This window comes from Mus musculus, chromosome 12 (assembly GCF_000001635.26).
Source record: "Mus musculus strain C57BL/6J chromosome 12, GRCm38.p6 C57BL/6J".
NCBI lineage: Eukaryota > Metazoa > Chordata > Mammalia > Rodentia > Muridae > Mus > Mus musculus.
The window spans coordinates 81571616-81598799 of record NC_000078.6 but is presented as its reverse complement, the minus strand read 5'-3'; the positions used below and the strand labels follow the sequence as shown (position 1 = coordinate 81598799).

General features: G+C 40.7%; 1 protein-coding gene and 1 pseudogene across 3 annotated transcripts; both read left to right on the top strand.

Moving 5' to 3' along the window:
* The first annotated feature begins 3791 nt into the window (after nt 1-3791).
* Med6 (mediator complex subunit 6) lies at nt 3792-25243 on the top strand. Of its 3 annotated transcripts, NM_001347386.1 has the most exons (9): nt 3792-3860; nt 4853-4919; nt 7387-7546; nt 9726-9817; nt 16085-16167; nt 16891-16999; nt 19115-19230; nt 24248-24275; nt 24840-25243. In NM_001347386.1, exons 3-9 carry the CDS (start codon nt 7518-7520, stop codon nt 24968-24970), a joined length of 588 nt encoding a protein of 195 aa, NP_001334315.1. In that variant the 5' UTR covers nt 3792-3860; nt 4853-4919; nt 7387-7517; the 3' UTR covers nt 24971-25243. The 3 variants fall into 3 exon arrangements, with proteins under 3 accessions (NP_001334315.1, NP_001334313.1, NP_001334314.1); NM_001347384.1 differs by lacking the exon at nt 4853-4919; NM_001347385.1 differs by lacking the exons at nt 4853-4919; nt 19115-19230.
* Gm16570 (predicted gene 16570) lies at nt 8900-9414 on the top strand (annotated as a pseudogene).
* Nucleotides 25244-27184: the final 1941 nt, after the last annotated feature.

The following is a 27184-nucleotide window of genomic DNA, read 5'->3' as shown; positions in this document are numbered from 1 at the left end:
CCACTTCAAACACTTAAAGCAAGCATCTTTCTAAACCAAAGTTCAATCACATTTATCCTGTTGCCTGTTGCCTGTTGTCAAAGACAGGCTCTGTCACCATATGGTAAACCCAATGGGTGTCAGTGGTATAGCCACTGACAGGGGTCTGCCCAGACATGGACCAGGGCTGCTGCCTGTGGCAGCCAGCAGTTAGAGAAGAGAAAGGGGGAAAATCAAACACTTACACGCATGCGCACACGCACACACACACACACACACACACACACACACACACACACGGGGGGGGGGGGCTTGGTGAGTAGAGCAAGCTCCAACATACATCCACACAAGCTTTGATGGATGGAACAGAGCTCCAACACATTCCCACACAAAATTTACACACATATATACATATATATACCTATATACATATACACATATACAAAGCATTCATATATACACATAGTTGGTAGGTAGAAGGAACAATGTTCCAACAACTTTATTCTTTCTCCCATGGCTTATATGTCCCAGCAAAATCTTTCAAGCATTATAAAATTACAATGTGATTACATTCTAGTTTTCTTCTAGTGAATGACTTCCCCAATACCTTCATAAGAAATAACATTACAGCCGGGCATGGTGGCGCACGCCTTTAATCCCAGCACTCGGGAGGCAGAGGCAGGTGGATTTCTGAGTTCGAGGCCAGCCTGGTTTACAAAGTGACAGAGAAACCCTGTCTCAAAAAAACAAAAATAGAAAAAGAAAAAGAAAAAAAATAACATTACATAGTACAGGTAAACAAATTACGGAGCTGGAGAGATGGCTCAGCAGCTAAGAGTACTGAGTGCTTTTCCAGAGGGCCTGAGTTCAATTTCCAGCAACTACATGGTGGCTCACAACCATGTATAATGGGATCTGATGCCCTCTTCTGGTGTGCCTGAAGACAGCTACAGTGTGCGCATATATATAAAATAAATAAATAAATCTTAAAAAAAAGCAAATTATTCCCAAGAACTCACAAACATTTGTAACTAAGCAACTTATTATAGATTACATAGATTAAGTGTGAGCAAGCAAAGTAGTTTTCTCAGCCAGTTTCTCTTACTGGCAAACAGCAATTTGAGGTTCAAAAAAAGGGGGGATTAATTAGTTCATTATTTATAAAAAGTAATCTTATAAGAATCTTAAAAGAATCACAAATCTAAACTTTTACATAAAAATCAGTGATATCTACTTTAAATCCTCAGAATTAATATACTCATCAGCAATTCTTATTATACTTTTACGCAGAATGCACATATTCTCATCAGTAATCCTATTAAATCATATCAGGACATTGAGGGTAAAAATGAGTATAAGAAATCAGCCACCACCAGCCAGCCTCAGTGAGACTCACGTCAGCCAGGGCTGCCATTGTTCTTGTTCCTTGGCCATAAAATGTTCCTAGGTTACCTTATAAGAGTGTGCCTTTCTGAACTTCAAATTGTTACCTAAGATGTTCTACATCAGAGCCAGTAGCAAAAACATCTCAACCTAGCTTCACTAACAATTTTATTTTTCCAAATATTTTCTAAGGGTGGTGGTCACTGCTGACAATCTATATCTTTAAGTTCTTTCTAGAGTGGTAACTATATCATTAATCTGCTCCAGCAGTAATGCTTGATAAAGAACAAGCACTATTATTGTGAGGGACAGAGATACTGTCCAGTGAGGGGTGGAGTTGCCCTTAGAGTTTTCACAGTTCCTAGATTAAGGGGGCAGTGAGGGCAGCGAGCGGAGCAGAGCTCCTAACAGCATGAAGTCCTCAGGACCTGTGGTCCTCAGGGCGGTGCCACACCCAGGCACACCAATCGTGAATGTTCTAACCTGTGGGCTGCATCACATAAAGCTATTTAGCTATATCCTATAAAACTTGCTGTTTCCTGTTGAAACTGTCCACATAAAAACAAAAGAAACAAAGAAACAAACCAAACAGAAAGCCCTCTGGCAGGGCCCTCGCCAGGCTGCAAAATACAGTGAACTTCTCCAGTCTGGCTTATCATACGTTCTGTGTGTTGCCACAGCCTTTCCTAATCTTCTAAAGACATAAGGAAACAAGATCAGTGAAACAAAACCCAAAAGCTTGCCTTTTCCTGCTGAAACTATCCGAATAAAAACAAAGAAACAAACCAAACAGAAAAGCAGAGCAGTTTGGACACACTTCTTTGTCATTTCCGGTATAAAATCCTAGTTCACAAATTGAAGTGAACAAGAAATATGTTTTCTCTGGATGTGGTGGCCCACACCTTTAATACCAGCACTTGAGAGGCGGAGGCAAGTAGATCTCTGTGAGTTCAAGGCCAGCTTGGTAGCCTAGTCAGCAAACCAAGTTCCAGGACAGCTAAAAAATCTTGTCTTGAAAACCAACGTGTGTGTGTGTGTGTGTGTGTGTGTGTGTGTGTGTGTGTGTGTGATGTATTTATTATGCTGAGAATTTAAAATGTGGAATTCTTTGATCTGTGAGTCGAAAAGTCCCAGTTAAATTAATGGTTCTCCTGCCTTGTTTGTGGATTCTGGTTACATGCTGGGGGAGCCTAGGTAGTCCTTAGTTTTGTGAATTTAGGTTCCTTCCTTCAGGTTTTGGGGTTCTCCTCTCAGTTTCTGTATCTTGTTTGTAAGCATCTCCATCATTTTGCTTTTAGAAAACCACACTAGAGACAGAACGTTCTGTTGTGGGTTTCTATGGCTTCCTCACATCACAGAATTGTTCCCTGCCTTCAAGTGTTTAGACACTACTCAAGGAATTCCTCTTCTCTCTCTCTCTCTCTCTTTTTTGTTGTTGTTTTTTCGTTCCTTTTCTCTCATTTAAAAATTTTATTTATTGATTTATTTATTTATTGATTTATTTATTTATTTATTTATTTATTTATTTATTTATTTATTTATTTATTTATTTTGAGACAGGGTTTCTCTGTATAGCCCTGGCTGTCCTGGAACTCACTTTGTAGACCAGGCTGGGATTAAAGGCATGCGCCACCACGCCCAGTTCCTTTTCTCTTTTTAATCTTGTTAATAATTCACCCCTGAATTCCCTTCCTATCTCTTGAAATTTAGTCATAAAATGCTACAGGTTTTTAACTGGTTTAGGTTTTTAGTTGGTTCAATAACAGGAATAACAAAGTCTCTTGATTTTCTCTGCTTGAGATAAGGTGAAAAACGGAGCTCCTAAGTCTAACAGTTTGTTTTTATACTCATGAGGTTTTTAAAAATACTGTCTCTGTGTGTAGTCCAGGCTGGCCCCAAATTTGTTATGCACTTGGCTCTGCCTCCTGAGAGATGGGATTACAAGTGAAAGCCTTGGTTTAGAGAATTTTAGAATGTTAGTAGTGAGCACGAGGCAGCGCTCTGTTTAACCTCTTTACTTGTAAATGAAATTACTTTCCCCACTGTTTGGGCCTAACGCTTTGCTTATTTTTTGTTTGTTTGTTTTGTTCTGGCTCTGTTACTACAACCTCTGCCAGCTGCAGTTTGGCATCTAAGCGAGGGGGTCATTCTTTATCTTCTTACTCCACAGGTCTACAGGCCCCGCCTTCCCTGCGCCATCCTTCTGCGTGTCCCAATCCCCTCCCCTCCCCGCCGCCACCCTGTGACACGCCTTCTTCTTTCCCGCCCGTGTCCAACGACCAAAGCTCAACCCGGCTCCACCCACTTTAGGTCTCATCCCCGCCCCCAAACACTTTTTTTTTTTCCTGCCGCCGCGCTCCGCGTGAATACTTTTGACCTCCCCGCTAACCGTACGGCCGGCAGCCTCCGCTTCCGTCGCGGTAGTCATCGCCTTTACTGTGCGCCGGAAGGAGGCTCTTATAGCGCTTTTGGAATTATGGCGGCGGTGGATATCCGAGGTAATTAATTTTATGCTCCCCTTACCAGATTGTGGTTTACTGGGGTTTCATAGCTTGCGGAAGTCAGCGTTACCCTCTTTTGTGAGGTCTCTCAAGTTCTTCTGAGTGGCTCCTGGATACCCTAAGGCTCTAATCTAACGAAAAGGGGTCGCGCTTTCCCGTTTTCTGACGAGTCTCTTTAAAAGGGTAGATGCGGAAAAACTAGAAACAATTTAGGGGTTTCTCTCACAATGCTGGGCGTTATGTCGGGGCGAAGGGATAGCTTTTCGGAAGAGAGAAGTGGAATAAGATAAGGGCTGATCCCACCTTATGGGTCCCCGGACAGAAATCCCCGTCTTCTTATTAATAATTTTAAATTTTAGCCTATAATACCTTTCACTTATCATTCATTCAGTGGTTGCCTTCGGCAAGCTGAGCAGTAGAGGTATATTTTCATTGAGTAAGAATAAATAAATGAATGGAGACTCAACCTCTTACTAGCTTCTTGGTCGGGTAGCATTTTGTTTAGCAGTTTGTTTTTGCTTGTGTATATTTCATTCTTCCTCTTGGCAATTTCATACATGTACATAGTGGATTGCTTATTACTTAGATTTGTTAGCGTAATTGTAATGTGTCTGGTGTTTAGAGGAATGGCAGAGAAGCTGGCATAGGGAGGAGATGTAGAAGAGAAGATCTGGAAAGATAAATGTGAGAGAACAGTCAACAGGGACGGCATATTCTGACTTTGTCTTTTTTTTTTTTCATTTACGCATTTCTTTACTAGATCATTTTAGCTGCTGACAGTAGTGTAAAAGTCAGGGATAGAATTAGAAACAAAAAAAGGAAAACAAAACGAAACCAGGGCTTTTCTGGGATGGACAGAAATTAGAGGTAGCTTGGAAGAGTGATGACTGCATTAGTGAGAAGGTTAAATCTGCTTGGTTTTTGGTATATTCTGTTTATGAAGTGATCACAACTTACCTTTTATTTTCAGACTTGACTTTTCATTTCAGTTTTTGTAGATGAATGTCCATGGATACATGAGGCTGTTTAAATTGATTGAGATCTGTGAATAATAAAGTAAGTCATACTTGCCTTGACCTTCAGGCATGGATTGGAAGCATTTAGTGATTATTATGCTCATTCCTGATGAATAAAAACTCACAATTTAGTGGGAGCAGATTATCTGTGATTCTGGTTATGGAATAAGAATTAGTAATAAGGGGGCTAGAGAGATGGCTTAGCGGGTTAAGAGTACTGATTGCTCTTCAGAGATCCTGAGTTCAAATTCCACCAACCACATGGTGGCTCACAACCATCTGTAATGGGATCTGATGCCCTTTTCTGGTCTGTCTGAAGATAGCCACAGTGTACTTGCAATTATAAAATAAATTAATTTAAAAAAAGAATTAGTAATAAAAGTATATAAATTTGCCATGAGAACAGAGAAAATGCCACCATTACTACTGTAACAGTTATTGGGTTACAGTGTGCCAAGCATTTAATGTGCATAATATTGTATGTATAATTATAGATCTTACCTACCTACCAATGGTTAGTTAATAGATATGGACATGAAATGGTTATGCCTGGTAATGGCAGAAAGATAAAACTTTTTTAAGGAAAAAGTTATCGTTTCCTAAAGCAGCTAAAAGAAATGTACATTTTATGGTAAATGGAATTGTTAGTAGGATTAGGAAATTTAAATCATAGTCGTGGTTTTCCCTGTGTTGCTCTTCATTAGCAAAGATGCCTTTTTCCAAAAACATTATTTCCTGGTTTTATATATTGTGACTTTACCCATATATATTTGTGTGTATACACACACACATACACACACACACACATATATATAAATGGTTGGTATTATTTTTGTTAATATACTTCATTTGTTCCTTTTATTTTATTTTATTTTATTTGGTTTTTCAAGACAGGGTTTCTCTGTGTAGCCCTGGCTGTCCTGGAACTCACTTTGTAGACCAGCCTGGCCTTGAACTCAGAAATCTGCCTGCCTCTGCTGGGATTAAAGGCGTGTGCCTAAACGCCCATCATTCCCTCTATTTTAAAACACACAAAGCATGATTTTTTTTTTAAAATTGTTTTAACATGTAACAACTTTTTCTCATTTGATTAATATTTCACGGGATTGCTTGTCACTTTGACCTAGATCTGACTTCTTCAGAAATGGTAAAAGTAGCTGTATAGAAGAGCTGAAGTTTTTCATCCAGTATTATATGTTAGGGTGTTGATTACTTAACTATAATGGTGTTTAGTAGGCACTGATATGAAACATCATCATAGCCAATGCTCAATTAAACTCATTATAGGAAACCAATTTACCGTATCTTTTAAGACAGGATCACATGTAGTCCAAGTTGGCCTCAATCTTTTGATCCACCTATCTCAGCATCCCAGAGTGCTATGACTTATAGGTCTTCATCACTGTTCCTGGATCTACCATATCTTTTTAGAATTTGAGGTTTAATTCTACTCTGAATCTGAAACAGTATGGCTGTAATAGTGGATTTTACCATCTTCCCCTTAACTTTTACAACACTATCCTCTCATCTGTAATAAAAGGCTCCCTAATATTCCCTGTTGATCAGTGGAAGGATCTTTAAACTGGTGGTTGTGGCTGTTTTAATTGTTTTCTTTTCTTTTCTTTTTTTTTTTTTTTTTTTTTTTTTTTTTTTTTTTTGGTTTTTCGAGACAGGGTTTCTCTGTGTAGCCCTAGTTGTCCTGGAACTCACTTTGTAGACCAGGCTGGCCTCGAACTCAGAAATCCACCTGCTTTTGCCTCCCAAGTGCTGGGATTAAAGGTGTATGCCCGGCTCGTTTTAATTGTTTTGAATCAGTTTTCAACACTTAAGAAGTCAGGATTTCTAGGATTTTAATTTTTTGGGTTTTTTTGAGACAGGGTTTCTCTTTGTTGCCCTAACTGTCCTTGAACTTGCTTTGTAGACCAGGCTAGCCTAGAACTCAGAGATCTGTCTACCTCTGTTTCCCAGTGCTGGGACTAAAGATATGCACCACTACCACCGAGTTCTTTTAATACCTTTGTAAATGAGTTTTCTATACTAGGAAATAGTTTTTATTTATTTATTTAATTTATTTTTTTTACTTATTCATTTTATATCCAACTCACTGCCCCCCACCCCACTACCCCTTCCCCCAAGCCTTCCCCTCTCCCCTGCCACTTCTCCTCTGAGCATCTCCCTGGAGCCCCTCTGGGTATCTCCCTGGAAGTAGTTTATACTTCTTTTCTTTGTGGTGAGCCTTTCTTCTTTAACACAGTGCAAAATCCACCTCTTGCCCCATGAAAAATAATTTCCATTTCCCCTTTAAAGTGTTCTGCTTCCCCTTTTGTGCTTTTGTAATTCATTTATCCCTAACTTTACTACTTCCTATGTTTCTTTTTCATATCTGACTTCTATTAGACTGTCACAGTACATAGGGCAGAATAAATCATTCTTTAATTCATAGCACATAATAGGTATTTGTTAAAGTAGGTTATTTCTCTTTTCTAACTGTTTTTTTCCCCCCATAGATAACCTGCTGGGGATCTCCTGGGTTGACAGCTCTTGGATCCCCATCTTGAACAGTGGCAGTGTCCTGGATTACTTTTCAGAAAGAAGCAATCCTTTCTATGACAGGACGTGTAATAATGAGGTGGTCAAAATGCAGAGGCTGACATTAGAGCACTTGAAGTAAGTTGTTCTAGAGATTTTGCAGCAAATAGTTATTTTGGCCTGTGCGTGGTGGTTGGTAACAGACACAGTAGAACCTTTGGAAGGAAAGCAAAGTTTTAGCTGGGGAGATAACTTGGTGGGTAAAAGTACCTGTGCAGGTGCTTGGTAATCCGATGGTGGAGGAGAGAATCAGCTCTTGAAAGTTGTGCTCTCAGGCGCTTGGTGGGGATACATGTGGCCTCAACCCTAACAAAGAGTTACAGGCCACTGAGTAAAGCTGGGAGTGGGAGAGAGGGCCTCCCAGCCAAGAGCACACCAATCGGTTGTCTAGTGCCAAGCAGCCAGCCCTGAAAACATGCATACAAGGCACATCATATGGACTTAACAGGTTATAGTTAGGAATTACATATAATATCTATATTTTCATTTATATATAATACACATAAGTTTATAATATGTATTATATATAAGTATATAATATACATATATATGTAAGTATATAATATGTATACTATGAGTACATATATGTAGTAATAACTTGATGAAAAAGGGGCTGTGAATTTGAAGGAGAGTGGGGAGGTATAGGTGGGAGACTTGGAGGAAGGGGAAGGGAGAAATATTTTTCATTAAATTGCAGTCTCAAAAATAAACAAGGGCTGGAGAGATGCTCAGCAGTTAAGAGCACTGACTGGTCTTCTGAAGGTCCTGAGTTCAAATCCCAGCAACCACATACATAGTGGATCTATAGTGAGATCTGATGCCTTCTAGTGTGTCTGAAGATAGCTACAGTGTACTTACATGTAATGATAAATCTTTGGGCCAGAGCGAGCAGAGCCGGAGCGAGCAGAGGTCCTGAATTCAGTTCCCAGCAGCCACATGATGGCTCACAACCATCTGTACAGCTACAGTGCACTCATATACATAAAAGATTGTCCTTTGACCTTACACACACATACACCCACATTTGTGTGTGTATGTATAAAATATAATACATGTATGTAAACATATATAATCTAAAATAATAAAACACACTCTGTTTGGGTTTGTACAAATTTGACATCCATTTGTAACTTAAACGTCTTTGAAATGTCTGTGTAAGGTAGGACCGGAGCTACTGCTCAGTGAGTAAGTTTATCATTGGGGCCATTCAGTCAGATAACTATTATTATTCTCTTTTCAAATCTGATATTATTTAATGTAGTCTGGTTTATTGCAAGACCTTCTTTGACAAATGAAAAAATTTTATCCAAACATGAAACAGGATTCTTCACACATAGGATGCTAAATAAGAGTTTTGTTCCATTTGCACAAGTTTCTGAAATAACTCATGTAAATATTGGGGATGAGGTAAGTTTTATAAAGTTTAGTTCTTCTGTTTCTCTTGGGCCCACGGCGCCGACAAGATGAACAAGTGCTGTGGTCTCCGTACTACCTGGAAGCTCCATAGTCACTGATGGGACCAGAAGTGGCATGATAAGCAGTACAAGAAAGCCCACTTGGGCACTGCCCTGAAGGCCAATCTGTTTGGGGTGCCTCTCATGCAAAGGGAATTGTGCTGGAAAAAGTAGGGGTTGAGGCCAAACAGCCAAATTCTGCCATCAGGAAGTGTGTCAGGGTGCAGCTTGTTAAGAACAGCAAGATGACAGCCGTGATGGCCCCGTGGTGGCCGCGTGATGGCCGCCTGGCGGCGTGGAGGAGAATGATGAGGCTCTGGTGCTGAGTTGGGTTGAAAAGGTCACGCTGGAGGTGTTATTCCTGGAGTCCGCTTTAAGGCCGTTAAAGTAGCCAAGGTGTCTCTTTTGGCTCTATGCAAAGGCGAGAAGGAAAGACCAAGATCATAAAATTTGGCAATGGAAACAGTAATAAATTTTCATATTCTGAAAAAAAAGTTTCTATATTTTAAATAACTTTTACTATGAGGTAAATGTAGCTGTTAAAGGTAACTTACTGTAGTTTTAAATATAATCTTACTGAAACTAAATTTAAATTTATGAGGTTTTATATTGTTTTAAAGCCACATTTTAATCTATATACCACCTGTATAGGAAAATAGGTAGTTTTATTCAATAGCCAACCTTAACCACTGATCATCAGCACTTTTAGCCCCGCTTTTACAATGCTGTTATACTTTATCTGGTAACTTAAGTGTCCTATAGAAAGTTTGGACTCATTCACGATCTCTGTGTGCCCCTTTCAGTCAGATGGTTGGAATCGAATACATCCTTTTACATGCTCAAGAGCCCATTCTTTTCATCATTCGAAAGCAACAGCGGCAGTCCCCTGCTCAAGGTAAAAAGTACAAAACACCATAATTTATTTGCTTTCTGACCTGTGTTTTTAAATAAGGGATTTACTTTGGTATACCATTCTGCAACTGACTTGTGTGTTATGTATTTTGGTTTCTTTTGTCTTCATTTGCATTGAATTCTGTTTCGGTAGGTTCTCCAAACTACATACATATCTAATACTTGTTAGCATCAGCATCCATTGTACTCATGATCAGAATTCATTATGGCTGCCCAGAAGGTTACACAGCTAGACAGTCAAGCAAAAAGACATTGTAGGAATCTACATCTTCTGAGGACCCATACCAAGTATTCCTTCTGTTCAGCATAGATAAAACTATATGTGAGTGTACATACACACACACACACACACACACACACACACATATTTATTTATTTATTTATTTATTTATTTATTTATTTCCAGAAAGTCATTTGAAACTCTGAGCCTGAGGGTTTTTGTTTTTTTTTTTTGTTTCTTTGGTTTTTGTTTTTGGTTTTTGTTTTTTTTTGGTTTTTGTTTTGTTTGTTTGTTTGTTTGTTTGTTTTAAAGAACTGGTCACATAGGCATAGCATTTTCTGCCTACTAGAATCACAGACTCCTAGTAGCAAACCAGGCATCCACCATATTCAAATTCTACATTTTGGCTGGGCAGGCAGGTATAGCTACACTTAAGAAGTATATCCCAAACTCTTGTAGCACTCGAGCACAGTTGTTGAGTCCCTGGACCTTGAGTCTCTTGAGAACCTTTCATTTCCCCTCAGTCTCTGAGATGATAACTTTATAAAATACATGACCGCCGGGTGTGGTGGCGCACACCTTTAATCCCAGCACTCGGGAGGCAGAGGCAGGCGGATTTCTGAGTTCGAGGCCAGCCTGGTCTACAAAGTGAGCTCCAGGACAGCCAGGGCTATACAGAGAAACCCTGTCTCGAACCCCCTCCCCCCCCAAAAAATTAAAAAAATAAAATAAAATACATGACCTATATAGTTTTATTAAATTCATAGAGAATAAAGTGAGTATCTTCAAATGGCACATTCAATCAAAAATCATACCTGGGTTTATTACCAAATGATACTCACTTAGGAAACAACAGTGAGGAGTAAATGAACCCAGGTCTGGTTTGAATGAGAGAGCTACGGCATGTAGTTTAGTGAACACTGGAACTTGAAAAACACCTTGAGATCAAGCCAGGAATTTGCAGTCTCACTGAAGAGATGATCCAAAGTAGAAAGCTGGGTAGTATTGCCAAGAGACATCTCCCAAGTAGATGCTCCACATCAAGATACTTGGGGACATCCTTTAGTCTCACTTGCCAAAGAGGTTGCAGTTCAGAATCCAAATCTTGTTTCAGAATGAAAGGTTTAGAGTCTCTACAGAGAAAAGGGAACCTTAGATAATAAGCAAGGTCACTTGGGAATATTCAGGATATAGAAATGGCATTAGGTGACATTGGACTCAGTCCTGGGACTCAGAGGCAAGTATATCATTCTCCCCCTATCCTTTTAATAAGAGCAAATAGGCCACCCATATTAATGAGAGTGGAGATAGAGGTCAAATCCCCAGTGTGTAGGTAAAGGAGCCATGTACAGGATTAGCTCTTAGGCTCACAGGCTTTTACCCAGAGCAACCCTGACCTGCTCCCGTGTCGTTTTGCCTGGGGGAAGGGAACTAGGACACTGAACCTTCATGAAAGATGACATGTCTCCCTAGAATAGGCTCATATATGCCGCAGAGCCTTTCCATTGCAGTGCTTAGCCTTGCAACTCTCTCGGGCTGCTGAAGCACACTCACTCTATCCCGTGCAATGAGACTAGCCTCATGGGATATAAGAGCTGAGTGGCCAGCGACCTATTGCCTAAGCATAGATAACCATATATCAGGGGGAGCTCCATGTTCTAGTCCTGCAAGCGCCTGGGCAATAACCACCTTGTCTCTCCTAGTTTAGGCCTTAAGCTTACAGACCAATCAAAGAAGCAACACTAATCCACAGCAAAGTGTATCTCCAAATAATATTAATCCCACCCATTTTTTAAAGAAAGAAAATGCTGAGGAGATCCAATTGGGTAATCCTTTGGTCAGGGACAGGTCCAAGCGCGTGGAGTTGACCTGAAGTCTCAATTCCCGAAGGATCTGTTCAAATTCAGCCATCCAATTCTGTAACATATACTGAAAAAGACTTTTTGACAAATTAGCTGTCCTAGTAAATTTAACATACTGAATGGAAATAACACACAATTCCGGAAACTTTTGTTCACAACCCTGCTGAGTTATTTGTCATAATACATCTAGTTGTATCTGGACAAGATCTATGAGTTGATTAACCAGCATGAGACCTCTCTGTATCTTGACATTAGCTGAGGCCTGTTCATCTATGACTGTAGTCACTGAGGCTGACAAAGTGTTAATGGTGTCAGTCGTCTGGACCTGTCCAGACAGAGCCAAGGCTGTCTGAATTAAGGCCAAACCCAGTTCCTAGTTAGTGGTAAAAAAGCAGGAGAATACTTGAGCATTATACATCACCGTCATTGGGAGTGGAAATGTCGACATTATCCCCCAACGCTGCTCTCTCTTTATTATTGACGCCCTGGACATCACCAAGACGAGGGACATTAGTATTCCCTTGGTCAGTCTGGATTTTTCGGGTGAGTCTTTCTGGTACCCAAAATGGGTTGTCTTCATCCTGTGGGAAAACACAGACAGCTCCCCTGGATCTTATCAAGATAGGATCCGGGCCATACCATTTATTATCAAGGACATTTTTCCATTTAACCATCTCATTGGGCCTATCTGGCTCTGAACAATGACGTTCAGCCGCAGTATGGCCATGAGCATCAATATTTAAAAAATTGAGTGTAAAGAGTGCCAAAGACACCGACACTCTTGGTGCTCGGGGTACAGTCTCCTCAAAAGTTCCCCTCTTCTGTTTTATAAGATAGGCTTTGAGGGTGCGATGCGCACGCTCAACAATACCCTGTCCTTGAGGGTTGTATGGAAGTCCAGTCAGGTGGGTTACGTCCATCTGACGGCAGAACTGTTGGAATTTTTGAGACGTATAAGCTGGTCCATTATCAGTCTTAAGGAGTCTGGGTTTCCCCCAAGCACTCCATGCCTCAAGACAATGTTGAATCACATGTGAGGCTTTTTCTCCGGTTAACGGAGAAGCAAACATGATGCCAGAACATGTGTCAATGGACACATGGAGATATTGAAGTTTTCCAAAGGAAGAAACATGTGTAACATCCATTTGCCAGACCTGTAGAGGTCGAATACCGCGTGGGTTAATTCCCACATGAGGAACTGGCAAGAACTCACAGCAGCTTTGACATTGAGTAACAATGTCACGGGCTTCTTTTCTTGTCAAGGAGAAACGACTGCGTAATGTTTCAGCCGTCACATGAAAATTGTTATGAAAATTTCTTGCAGCCTCTACCGGGGATGATAGGGCAGCAGCCACCACTTTAGTGGCCTTATCTGCCAAATCATTTCCCAGAGCCATGGGGCCAGGTAGGCCTGAATGGGCTCTAACATGAGTAATATAAACAGGAGATCTTCTAGATAACAAAACTAATTGTATCTGCTGAAAAATATTGGCAACTCTACTGGAAGGCTTAATCACTCCAGCCACTTCTAAAAGATTTACTGCATTTACCACATAACAGGAATCTGACACAATATTAAGGGGTTCTAAAAAGGTTTTTAAAACTTCTAAGACCACTAAACATTCTACCACTTGCGGTGAATTTTCATTATATTGTTTGGATACCACTTTACCATTAGCCACATAGGCACCTATGCCAGTTTTTGATCCATCAGTATATACCACAATCCCATTTTTAAGTGGGTTTCTTACTGTTATTTGTGGAAACACAACAGATTGATTTTGGGCAAACTGTAAGATTGGATGTTTTGGATAATGGTTATCTATTTTTCCTGAAAAGGAGGTAACTAAAACTGCCCAATCATTAGATGCGGCTGCCAAGGTTTGAACCTGTGCAGCGGTATAAGGTACAATTAAAAGATATGGACTTTGCCCAAAGTGGGTGATTGCTGCTTTTAGACCTTTAAGGGCAAGCTGTGCAATTGCATCAGGATACCAATCTATTATTTTAGCTGGGGATACGTTTGGATGGATCCACAACAATGGCCCATTCTGCCACAAAACTGCAGTTGGCAATTGTGCTGTCTTAAAGACACACAAACTGAAAGGCTGCGAATCCTCAATACGTTGTAATTGTGCATTCTGTAAGGCCTTTTCCACTTTTTGTAAGGCCTGGTTAGCAGCTAGAGTAAGAGTCCTAGGGGAGGAGATATGAGGATCTCCTTCTAAAATACCAAACAAAGGCCTTAACTCAGCGGAAGGAATCTTTAAAAAAGGTCTAAGCCAATTAATATCTCCCAACAGCTTTTGAAAATCATTTAAGGTATGGAGGTGATCTCTTCTTATCTAAACATGTAAATATTGATTTCTCTCAAAGGAGGAAATATGCGTGACATCCATCTGTCAGACCTGTAATGGCCTGACGCCACGAGGGTTTACCCCTACGTGAGTAGATAAAATTTGACAACAATCTAAAGGCATTATTAAGTAATCAGAATCACTTTCAGTAGAACCAATCCCTCTGGCAGCTCAAGGAATACCAGAAGAAGAAAAAACAGCCATGTAGGCTTGGCAAAATTATTATTAGTTGAGCTATTCTGTCCCTTTGTGATATAGAAAAGACAACTTGAGGACAAGAACAGAGAACCTGAAGTTCCCCTTTACAATTCTGATCTACAACTCCAGGGTAGACAATAAGACCTTGTAGGCTGCAAGAGCCTGCCTCTGTCATTATTGTCCAGTGGCTTCACCTGCTCGGGAGAGCGCCTTCCAGGCCCTAATAGCCTTTTCATTTGATTCAGAACTACTAAAAACTGGCTCCTTGAGCTCATCTAGTGATGAGTATAGGCTCCTTCTCTTAGAAGCCTCCGCTGATTGATCTTTTTTCTTTTCCCTTTTTCCTCTTTTTCTTCTAATCTCTCTCCAGGTATTCCTACCTAACCTTAACTTTTCCTCGGGTTCAAGACCCTTGGAAAGGCCTGTATACTTATTTTGTGTACCATATTTCCTCTTTGCTCCTACTCTCTCTCCCCGCTTTACTTCTGATAGCTTGTCCTGAATTTCATCTAGAATCCGCCCTATCTTAACCACTTGATAACATGTGAAAAGGAACAAAAGGGCTTCTAACACTAGAAAAAATTCAAGGCCAAACATTTTCCACTTTACTTCTGATAGACTGTCTTGAATTTCCTTAGAAAGTTCAAGGCCAGGCTTACCTCGTAAAGCTATACTTACGGGTTACCGCCGTTCCCCAGCTGAAAAGTTCTGAATTCATACAGTTGAATCCTTCTTAACAGTCTGCTTTACGGGAACCTTTATTACCGCGACCCGCAGTTCTGGTTCTGGAATGAGGGATCTTCCTTGCGCCAGTCCCGAGTTTTTTCTCGTCCCGGAATTCGGCACCAATTGTTATTAGACGCGTTCTCACGACCGGCCAGGAAGAACACCACAGACCAGAATCTTCTGCGGCAAAGCTTTATTTCTTACATCTTCAGGAGCCAGGGTGCAGGAAGCAAGAGAGCAAGAAGCAAGAGAGCAAGAAGCAAGAGAGAGAGAAAAGCAAGAGAGCGAGAAAACGAAACCCCGTCCCTCTTAAGGAGCATTCTCCTTCGCCTCGGACGTGTCACTCCCTGATTGGCTGCAGCCCATCGGCCGAGTTGACGTCACGGGGAAGGCAGAGCACAAGTAGTCATAAGATACCCTTGGCACATGCGCAGATTATTTGTTTACCACTTAGAACACAGCTGTCAGCGCCATCTTGTAACGGCGAATGTGGGCGCGGCTCCCAACATATCATCAGACGATATCACCAGATATCGTCACTCGAGTTGGCTGACAGCAATGCACAGCATACACAGAACACTGGTGTGTGCTATGTGTACCTATACCTGTACCTAACTTGATTGAGATGTGCCTGTGGTTAGGAGTTGATGAACTCCTCTGGCTATATAGATGGAATGATATAGAAGTACTCAACTCTAGGTAACAAGAAATGAACAGTGTGGCTGTTTTCCTGTGTTGCTTACTTATAAAGAGAGAAATTGCCAGACCTTCCCTTAAAGTTCTATTTAGGGAAGTGTTTAAGTTTAGCTGTCCAATTCTTGAAAAATCATCTTTTTAGCAGTTTGTTTTCAAGGTGTGTTCATAAGCATTTTTCCTTGCTGCTTTAGTTATTCCACTGGCTGATTACTATATCATCGCTGGAGTCATCTATCAGGCGCCAGACTTGGGATCAGTTATAAACTCCAGAGTGGTATGTGTCTTCCCTCACCTGCCTGCCTGCCTTCCCTCCCTCCCTTCCGTCCTTGACGTAGTAGCCCTGTACTGTTGAACACTGGCCTTGAACCCCTGGTTCTCCTGCTTCCATCTTCTAAGTACTGAGATTGCACACTTAGCTTTTTTCACATTCTTTGAACATTAAAGCAGACATCTAACTGAGATACCGTGCTCTGAAGCAAGTAGAAGGTCTTTCACTTTGTGCCAGCTGGTATAAAATGCTGACTGTTGGAGGGTTTTGAGTTCTGTTTCTGTGGATCAACTTAGTGCTAATATATTGAGTCTGCCTGAATAACTACAGTCTACATTAGTAACATGCATAAAACACCTGGAACAAGAACTACACCTGTTACACCTGTACTATTTTGTTGTCCATTTTATTGTTCCCTAAACAATACATTGTAATAGCTGTCTATATAGTATTTATATTATGTTATGCTATGCCTTATAAGTAATTTAGAAATGATTTAACAATATATAAAATTTATAGGTTACACTGAAATGCTCATTATTTTATATAAGGCATGTGAATATGGAACTAATCCCTTGCAGATACTGAAGGGTGACTACAACTGTCAAATGGTAATTCTGAAAATAGGAAATTACTGTCTTTGAATAGGTAATATTTGTATTTACTTAGGACACATTAGTTGACCTCTTGAGAGATTTAGAATGTGTTGGGGTTTTTTTGTTTTACAAGCTTACTGCAGTGCATGGAATTCAGTCAGCTTTTGATGAAGCTATGTCATACTGTCGATACCATCCTTCCAAAGGATATTGGTGGCACTTTAAAGATCACGAAGAACAAGGTAAGTGGAGTGCCCAGGCCCTCCCAAAACAGTTTGGTTCTCTGGGGATGAAGCTCGAGGGCTTGTAACGTTACCTAGATAGGTTTTAATTTTTCAGAAGGTGATGGCATTGCGGCCCTTGTGTTCATGTCATAGGTGCAGGAATAGTAACATCACAACAGTTATTTTGTCCGTGGGCTCTTATGTTCACAAGCGTTGTAAAGACGATTGAAGGTTTTAAATGGTTTAAAATGCAAAGAGGAGGGACAGTGATGATGGATGAGCAAAGGTTATTTTTTATTTCTTGAGTTATCTTGGATTTTTGGAACTCTTCATCCCGCTAGTCTTCAAAGTCAGGGAGATGAGATACTATTCTTGGTGGCCTTTCTTCAGATGGCCAGGCCATGTCCTTCTCCCTCCCCACTTCCTATTTTCACCCCCTCCTGTTGTGTGTTGTGATAAGGTTTAAACCCAGGACTTTACTAGGTAAGAACTTTACTCCCAAGTTCTATCCCTAGTTGATGGGGTTACTTACTGGTTGTCTATCCTCTCCCCTGACCCCTCACCCAAGGTGTGTGTGTGTGTTGTTTGTACCACAGCACATTTGTGGGTGTCAGAGGATAACTCCATAGTTGGTTGTTCTCTCCACCTTAAATGTGTGTTCTGGAGAGTAAACGCAGATCTTCAGGCTTGCATAGCTAGTATCTTTGTCCACTGTACTTTTTCATTGGCCCTAGGTCCCTTTCTGATTCTTTGATATTACCACCTGTTATGATGCTGGGTCCTTTAGTTTCCATGGCTGGTAATCTGTGCTGTTCTTTTACCATGTATCACCAAAAACCTATCTCCGGAAATGTGTCTATATCAGTGTATTTTCTTTTTTGAGAATACTGAAGTGTGGAAAAGATAGCCTTTATGTAGGATTCAGAGCCATTCAGTGGCCCTTCAGATATGGTTATTTTGATTGTTAATATTGGGGTACAGGCAGTAACGTTTAATGTAGGAAAGTGGGGGCTGGGGAGATGGCTCAGCAGTTAAGAGCACCCGACTGCTCTTCCAGAGGTCCTGAGTTCAGTTTCCAGCAACCACTTGGTAGCTCATAACCCTCTGTAATGGGATCTGACGCCCTCTTCTGGTGTCTGAAGACAGCTATAGTGTACTCAAATAAATCAAATCTTAAAAAAAAAAAAAAAAAAAAAAGGAAAGTGGGCCTTAGTGGAGTGATGTTGTCCCCACCTTATGCTATCTATTTAGAGCAAATCACATATGTAACTTCAGATTTTTTTTCAATATTCCTTTTAATCTTGCCTTCATGATCTTGTTTTGTAATTTTCCCCCTGGATACAGTGGCTAGCTTTTTTTTCTCAGAGGGAATGAGAATGAATAAATCAATGTGCTTTAGAAAAGTTCTCCAGTGGAGCTCAGGCTGGCCTTGATCCCACAGTTCACCTGCCTTCATCCTCCCAAGCGCTAGGATAAGCAGAGACATGCATTACCATTCCCTGCTAAATGCAAACTTTTGAAACAGATTTTGTGTGGTCCAGGCAGGTTAATCTGATCTTGCTGTATGACCAAGGATGACCTTCAACTCCTGATTCTCTTGCCTGGTTTAATTGCTGTCTTTATAATTGAGTGTAGTGACTAGTTTGCAAAATCTGTCTTTTCTATGTGTCCTGAGTAGATTCTGTGGAAAAGGACCGCTGAATTGTACTTAAAATACTCAAAAATAATATGGATTGATTTAGGTAATTATGAGGAATGTTAGTTTAAGAACTGTTTGTCTCCAGGCGGTGGTGGCATGCGCCGTTAATCCCAGCACTTGGGAGGCAGAGGCAGGTGGATCTCTGAGTTTGAGGCCAGCCTGGTCTACAGAGTGAGTTCAGGACAGCCAGGGCTACACAGAGAAACTCTGTCTCGAAAAACCAAAAAAAAAAAAAAAAAAAGAACGGTTTGTCTATCAGTGCTACACAGTGATATTGAACTATATCAGCTTTTGAAATGTTTGCAAAAGAGAGCTAGGAACTTCTTTTATGTATTTACTATGTTTTATTTGAAGAGTTGTCTTAATAGAGATATCATTAAAAATAATGGTTTGAGTATGTTCAGGATGTTGATTTGAATTTTATATTTTAATAGAGAAAGTCAAACCTAAAGCCAAAAGGAAAGAAGAACCAAGCTCTATTTTTCAAAGACAGCGTGTGGATGCTTTACTCATAGACCTTAGACAGAAATTTCCACCCAGATTTGTTCAGGTAACAAGAATGTGTTGTGAATTTTCATTTGATGTTGTTCTAACACATTTTTAATTGGAAAGTCTCTTAGGTATGATTTAAAAATACTGCTTTTTCTTATTAGCTAAAGATTTACCTCTGAATGAGAAAAGAGGTTCTTAGTGGAGTTAATGAATATAAGAAATGGATTCAGCATTGTTCAGTGCCCCTTATTGAATCTGTGAACATTGAGGCTGTATTTAGATAATATTCTTAACCATAAGGCTGCTGACGGCATAATGGGTTCAATAATCCTAGACTATAAAGCCACTAGACATAAGTGACTCTTGAGCATGGGCGAACATAGCTCATTTAGGTTGAGTTGTCATGTAAATTCATACAAACTCGATCTTAATATTTGCACCAGAGGCTGGAGTGATGCTCAATTGGTAAAGAGTCATTGTTGCTCTTTGAGATTACCCAAGTTTGATTCCCAGCACTCAAATCAGGTATCTCATAACTGCCTACAACTCCAGTTCCAGGGTTCAGATACTATCATCTGGCCTCTATGGGTACCCACATGTGTGAATTTGAACATGTACACATATACATAAATAAAAGTAAATCTTAAAACAAAACAAAACCAAAATGTCAGGGCTAGAGATATGGCTTAACAGTTAAGAGCACTGCTTGCTCTAACAGAGGAACTGGGGTTGATTCCTAGCACCCACGTGATAGTTCACAAACATTCAATACCTTCTTCTGGCCTCTGCAAGTACCATGCATGCATGTGGTGCACAGACATGCATGCAAACAAAACATACACATAAAAAGAAAAAACCTTATACCAAAAAAGTAAGATAATTTAAAAAATATTAATTATAAGGTTTCTTTTTATAGATATTCCTGGAGGTTCTTTTGAAAATGAATTATTAAATGCATATGGTTTTATCTGCTGTTAATGTCTTTTATGATGAAATTCTTTTGAGTGGTTTTGGTTTTTAATCTGGAAACTGCTGGGGTACTATAAGATGGGACAACAGTCAGGTTTACCTTGTTTGATTCAGGTTGCCTAAAAGCATTCCTGTTCTGTTTGCATATCTCACAGCACATTCTGCTGGTCGACAGCAGTGTCCACTGGGAAAGACTAGTCAGTGTGTGCTGGTGCTTAAGGTGTCTGCTCAAGTGGTAGTTCAGAGCTAGCAGTACAAAAATCTCAAATTTTTCATTCCTCTCTATGTTACTCTATATGTTTCCTCTTCTATTAAATATTTACTCCTCCAAACTTAGATATATTTGTCTTGATATGTTCATGATATACAGCTGTGTGTGGGTGTCTGTAACCACCTTCATATTTGGAAATTTGTTATAAAGATTGTATGTAGTTTTACTTGGTAGAGATTTATTTCTGTGAGATATAGTAAGAGCATATAGCTAAGGGCTGGAGAGACAGCTCAGTGGTTAAGAACACTGGCTGTTTTCACAGAGGATCCAGGTTGGATTCCTGGTACCCGCATGGCAGCTCATAGCTGTCTGTAACTCTAGGTTCAGGGACTCCAGTGCCCTCTTTTGGCCTCTGTAGGCACCAAGTATGCATAGAGTGTACAGAAATACATACAGGCACAACATTCCTATGCATTTTGTTTTAAAGAGTGTATAGTCAGATTCTATGGGGAGAACACAATAGAGTCTGGAGGAGCCTGTGGTGGTTTGTATACAGTACAGGTTTCCTTGTCCTTTTCCCTTTTTCTCTCTCTCTTTTTTTTTTTTTTTTGGTGTTTTTGAGACAGGGTTTCTCTGTATAGTCCTGGCTGTCCTGGAACTCACTTTGTAGACCAGGCTGGCCTCGAACTCAGAAATCCGTCTGCCTCTGCCTCCCAAGTGCTGGGATTACAGTCGTGCGCCACCACACCCGGCTCCTTTTCCCTTTCTTATACAGGCTATACAGTATGCATTTTTACCTCAACCATAAAAACACAGCAATATGTGAATATTTCTGCCTTGAAAATTTATTAGAAACTCAGAACTACATTTTTTAGTTTATCATATACTGATGCCTCTCTTACATGTTTAACAAAGGCCCACAGTCTCTGAAGGAAAGCAGATCTTTGACATAAACCATATTATTTGTGCAGCATAGAGACAGTGACCCAGTGTTATCAGGTACAGAATGGTGGGAACCCCTACAATTCAAGTTTGTATATTCCAGCCAAGGGCCAACCTTGAAAATAGGCCTTTTTTTTTTGTTTTGTTTTTAATTTTTTTTCAATGTTGGGGGTTAAACTCATGGCCTTGGAGGAGCTATGTCTTCAACAACCCCCTTTTTTCCCAAATAAATAGATAGGTAGATAGATAGATAGATAGATAGATAGATAGATAGATAGATAGATAGATAGATAGCATTAACTTATTGTGGCTTAATGGTAGGGTGGTTCTCTGGAGAGGGGACATACGGATGTTAAAGGGTAACTTATGATTATAGGGCAACAAGTTGAATTTCTCCGTGTGGGTCCTTGGGGTCAAAAGCGGGTCAGGTGTGGTGGTAGGTGCATTTTACTGTACGCACTGAGCCAGTTTACTGGCCCTATTCATTTATTTATTGATTGATTGATTGCCAGGGTCTCACTAAGTTGCCTGAGCTAAGTTGCCTTGAAGCTCACGGAGCACAAGTAGGCTCTGACCATGGGCTCCTCCCTCCTCAGCCTTCTGAGGATCTAGGATCACAGCTCTTTATCACCAAGCCACTGTAAGCAGCCTTTCTGAGGAGGGCCGTGTCAGGCCTACCATGGTTAACTTTCTCTGCACAGTGAATAAGAAGACCTATTTGGTCTGGTTAAGTGTAAATGTTCACAATTCTTGCAGTTAGAGCATGCAAGTTCATAATTGACAGTATGAATGTGGAGCAGGTGATTCCAGAGAAATGTGTGGTCTTCTATAAAGCAGATAGCTAAGGAGGCTTAAGGGGAGCACCTATGTTCAGAAAGACATTGAGAAAACACATGACAGTGGGGAGAGAGGTGGCTTGGTGCTTAAGAGCCACGGCTGCTCTTACAGAGGACCTGGGTTCAATCGCCAGCACTCACCCTGTGCTTCAGAACCATCTGTAACTCTAGTTCCAGGGGATCTGAGACCCTCTGCTGGTTTTGTTGGCCATCATGCCAACAATAGGAGTCTGCCAAGGTAGGTCGGAAAGTATAGTGGTTGTGGTATTAGTGTCCCATTGTTCTGTCAGTGTGTCAGTGTGATTTAGCATGCAGAGTGTCACTGTTGAGAGTAAGGAGTTGGTTATGAGCCTCAAGGGAGAAGAAGGTGTTTTGGAGGATTTAATATGAGTACTAGGACAGAAAAATAAGAAAGTCTATCAAAAAAAAAAAAAAAAACCAAGGACCGTAAAGCCCTGCTGCATAGTAGGGGACTTGACACTGCTTCTGACTTCTAATGTCCCCAACAGTCTTTTTTGCAGTTTCATTAAAAAATGTGTGTGTGTGTGTGTGTGTGTGTGTCTGTGTGTGTGTGTCTGTGTGTGTGTGTGTGTGAGAGAGAGAGAGAGAGAGAGACAGAGACAGAGACAGAGACAGAGAGAGAGACAGAGAGAGAGAGAGAGAGAGAGAGAGAGAGAGAGAGAGAGAACACGAACTTATAGTTCCTGGGTTTCTGGTAATCAAACTAAGGTAGGTGGAGGTAGGTAGGTAGCCAGGCTTTGGTGACAAGTGCCTTTATCTGCTGATCTATCTCCCAGGCCCCTGAAGTTTTATTTTTAATACTATACCGCTTACAATCATTTTTTAAATTGTTTTTTAATTATTTGTTTGGTGTGTCTGTGTATACGTTGTGCATGTGAATGCAGTGTTCTCCTCACGGGCCAAAAGAGGGCACCTGATCCCGGAGCCGGTGTTCTAGGTGGTTGTATGCTGCCCAGTGTGGGTGTCCGGAACCAAATTCAGGTCTTCTGCAAGAGCAGTACATGGCCGGGCAGTGGTGGTGCACGCCTTTAATCCCAGCACTCGGGAGGCGGAGGCAGGTGGATCTCTGAGTTCGAGGCCAGTCTGGTCTACAGAGCGAGTTCCAGGACAGCCAGGGCTACACAGAGAAACCCTGTCTCGAAAAAACAAAAACAAACAAGAGCAGTCCATGATCTTAACCCACTGGACCAGCTGGGCTGAAGAGGTGGTGCAGCAAGTAAGAGCACTTGCTGCTTCATAGAGGGTCTGGGTTTTGTTTCCAGCACCCACTTAACAGCTCACAGACATCTGTAATCTAATTCCAAGGGATTGGATGTTTTCTGGTTTCCATGGCCACCAGGCATGTACATGGTACACAACTGTACATACAGGCAAAATACAGATAAAAATAAATCTTTAGGGGAAAAGGCATTTTTTTCTCAGTTTCCATTCCTGCTATACTTAAAGGGTTTATCCATGGAAATTGCTGTGTAGACCAGGTTGGCCTCAAAAGTCACAGAGACCCACTTGCCTCTGCCTCCCAAGTGCTATGATTAAACCAAATCTGGGGTCCTTTCTTATAGTCCATATCCTCTAAGCAGGTAAGTATCAGAAGGTTTGGACACTGTTATTTCTTCTCATTAGATTCTATGTGGCTACTCTTTTATTGTTGCCTGTGTGTAGAGGGTGACAGATTTTTAGATGAACAGTGGTTTTTTTTTTTTTTTTTGTTGTTGTTGTTGGTTTTTTTTTTTTTTTGGTATTTTTCGAGACAGGGTTTCTCTGTATAGACCAGGCTGTCCTGGAACTCAACTTTGTAGACCAGGCTGGTCTTGAACTCAGAAATCCACCTGCCTCTGCCTCCCAAGTGCTGGGATTAAAGGCGTGCGCCACCACGCCCGGCTGGTGAGCAGTGTTTTTATGTTTGATTTATATCTTTCTGAAATGAAGGGTAACGAGTAGGAAGTGGGAAGCTTGTTTTTATGGTGCTTGAATGGTAGTTGTCGTTTATAATGCAGTTACATAAGGTGCCGTTTAAGACTGTAAAGCCCAGAAGAAACTTTATTAACTTGACTTTTCCCTCTTTTGTTCCCCATTTCCTATTTTTCAAATCCTAGCAAAAGTCTGGAGAAAAGCCTGTCCCAGGTATGGTTTATTTGCTGCTCTTATTAAACTTAAAGTAAGATCAGGCAGCTGTGTAATGTTCTAACAGCAGCGGCATGGGAGATGAGCTGCAGCCAGTTTGTCCCTTAGGCATCTCAGTATAGTTTGCCATTCCTAACCTTTGACTTGTTGAATGCAAGCAGATAGTGGCTCTGTGGAAGTGACCAAAGCATTTGGAGGTAGAGTCTGGGTGGAAAGATTGGGAAGAGCAAGGAGGCCAAAGTGACATGATAGTAGGTTTCACCATTGTGAACAGGTGTTGAGCTGTCTGTGATGTTGCCAGTTTTTGTGGCTTGTTCACACATAATGTCTCATTTTAGTACAAACATGTTTGCCTAGCATTATAAAATTTTTTGATTTATTTTTTTTAGGTTTATAAGAGAATTTTAAAATATGTTTACCTGGGGGAAACAACTAAATATTCAACCACATAAGCAATTAAAAATGAATTTGAAAGAGTAAACCTTTAATGTTAACCAGTGTTTAAAATTATGTCTTTCTTCTACCTTCATTTGTCTTGACAAAATTCCTGCTTTTGCTGTCTAGTGGATCAGGCAAAAAAAGAGGCAGAGCCTTTGCCAGAAACTGTAAAATCTGAGGAGAAGGAGAGCACAAAGAACATTCAGCAGACTGTGAGCACTAAAGGTCCCCCTGAGAAACGAATGAGACTCCAGTGAATGTTGGACGAGGAAGAAGCTGGCCAGCTCCTTGTCAGTCGCTATACCTCAGCACCGTGGGAGGCTCTTGAGCCTGGAAACACTATCGCAGTTTGTACGGAATGCACTTGTTCTTTACAAAAGGACGTTCTCCCTACCATGTTTTCTATGTGAATATTTCTTAAATATCTTTTGTAATCTTTCCTCTACTGGACTTGGGCAGTGCACCTAACTCACAGATATGCCAGTATATATCTTTAAAACAATAAAGTTATTTGTATATATTACTCATCATGCCTTTCCCTTGTCTCTGAGATATGTTAATGGAATAATTAAGCATGTCTTGTACTATTTGGCTATTCCTCTATATGACAGTAATATATTTATTGAATAATTGAAAGGTAAAGGAAAACTCACTTGTTTGTATCATTACCGTCCTATAGATTCTTATCATGTTCGTCTGTTGTGAGCACTTGTCAGTGTTTGCTAGTGTGTGGAATGTAATTCTGGCGATCTGTAGCTTAGGTTCTTAACTATGTCCTGAGTTATTTTGGAGTTTTTCCCATTGGTATATTTTAGACAGGACTATATTGACTGTGTTTGTGTATAGTGTCGTGTGCATGGTCCATGGTTTGGGTCACAGCAGTCTCTGCGTCCTCAGGGCTCTTACTCTATATTGTCAAAGTGTTTTTCTCCAGTGCTGCTGACTCCAGTTTTTCAGTTAAGTGCAAAATGGGAAGTACTGTGTTATATGTTGGTGCATGCATGTGTGCGCATTTGTGTACATAAGTGCACCCACGTGGTCTTCGCTATCGCTCTTGTCAGTCCCTTGCCATAAGGTGTCCTGCTGAACTGGAAGCTTGCTGACTGTTTTGGCTAGCCTGGCTGACTCTCAGTTCCAGGAACTATCCCTTCCCCCACAAAGCTGGAGTTACAGGCATGCATGAATGTCCAGCCTTACTTGGCTTAAGTGCATGCTGGGCCTTTAAACTCAGGCCTTCATGCTTGCTGAACAAGTGCTCTTATCCAGAGAGCCATCTTTCTAGCCCTTTTAAGTTATATTGAAAGATTTTGTAAATAATTCTTGTTACTCCATAAACATGTAGCCACTAGTTAGCCTCAAATGGTAGTTCTTACCTGTGCTGCTGGTATAGTACTTAAGTTCTTTTGTAATTCTGTTGTTCTTTGTTAGTTGGCTTTTTGCTATAAGTAGCCTCTTCATCTCTATGCTATTTGTATCATTGGGGAGCTCTTGGAGCCCATATTTATATAGTGCTGCTGAAGTTGTCAGTTTTGCCACTGGCAGCCAATTCCTGGGATTTTTTTCCCCTGCACTCTTTCATTCTTTGCTGTTAGCATAGTAAGATGTTTATTTGAGATTTATCCTGACCTTGAGAACAGCCATCTAAGTATATATATTCTACTTTGAAAATAGCATTTGGAAATCATGATGTTTGTTTATTGCTATTGGTGTCACTGCTTTTAGGCCTCAGCTGACAGGTGACATACATTACACACACACACACACACACACACACACACACACACGAGACACTTTATACACATTTCCACATATATCTGTCTATTCAGTGTAGATTAAAAGCTCCCATCAGTTCACACTGATACCTTGCCTCAAGGTGGTGTACTTTGTTCTCTTACCATTTTGGTTGGTTGGTTGTTTTTTTGGTTTTGGTTTTGAAACAATGCCTCATATATCACATACTGGCTTCAAACTAGCTCAAGATGACATTGAGGCTAAAACAAGGCCAGAAGTTCTTAATCTGTTCTGAGAACTGGTGGGACTTTGTTTGAAGGCCACCAACATGACCAAAACAACCCAGACTTGCATTACATTTCTAATAGAATTACTGCTGGAACCAGGTCTTGTATCCATCAAGATTCATCCATAAAAGAGAAATTGCACCAAGAGAAATTACTGGAGGAGGGAGTTGGGAAGCGGTCGGGCTATGGTAAGCTTGACACCTTTCTCATAAGTCTCAAAAATTCACCTGCCTCTGCCTCCCAAGTGCTGGGATTAAAGGCATGCACCACCTCGCCTGGCTCCAGTAAACTGCAGTGCTGATTTTTTTCACTATCTCTCTGTCAACTTTGGAGGTTTTTTGTCTGAATGAATAGCATTCTTAAGAAATTCAAAGCCCAAGGTCGGCCCAACTATTGCCTAGGATATTGGAACACTGGTGGAAACCAATCTAACTTAGCTATTTGTCAGATCAT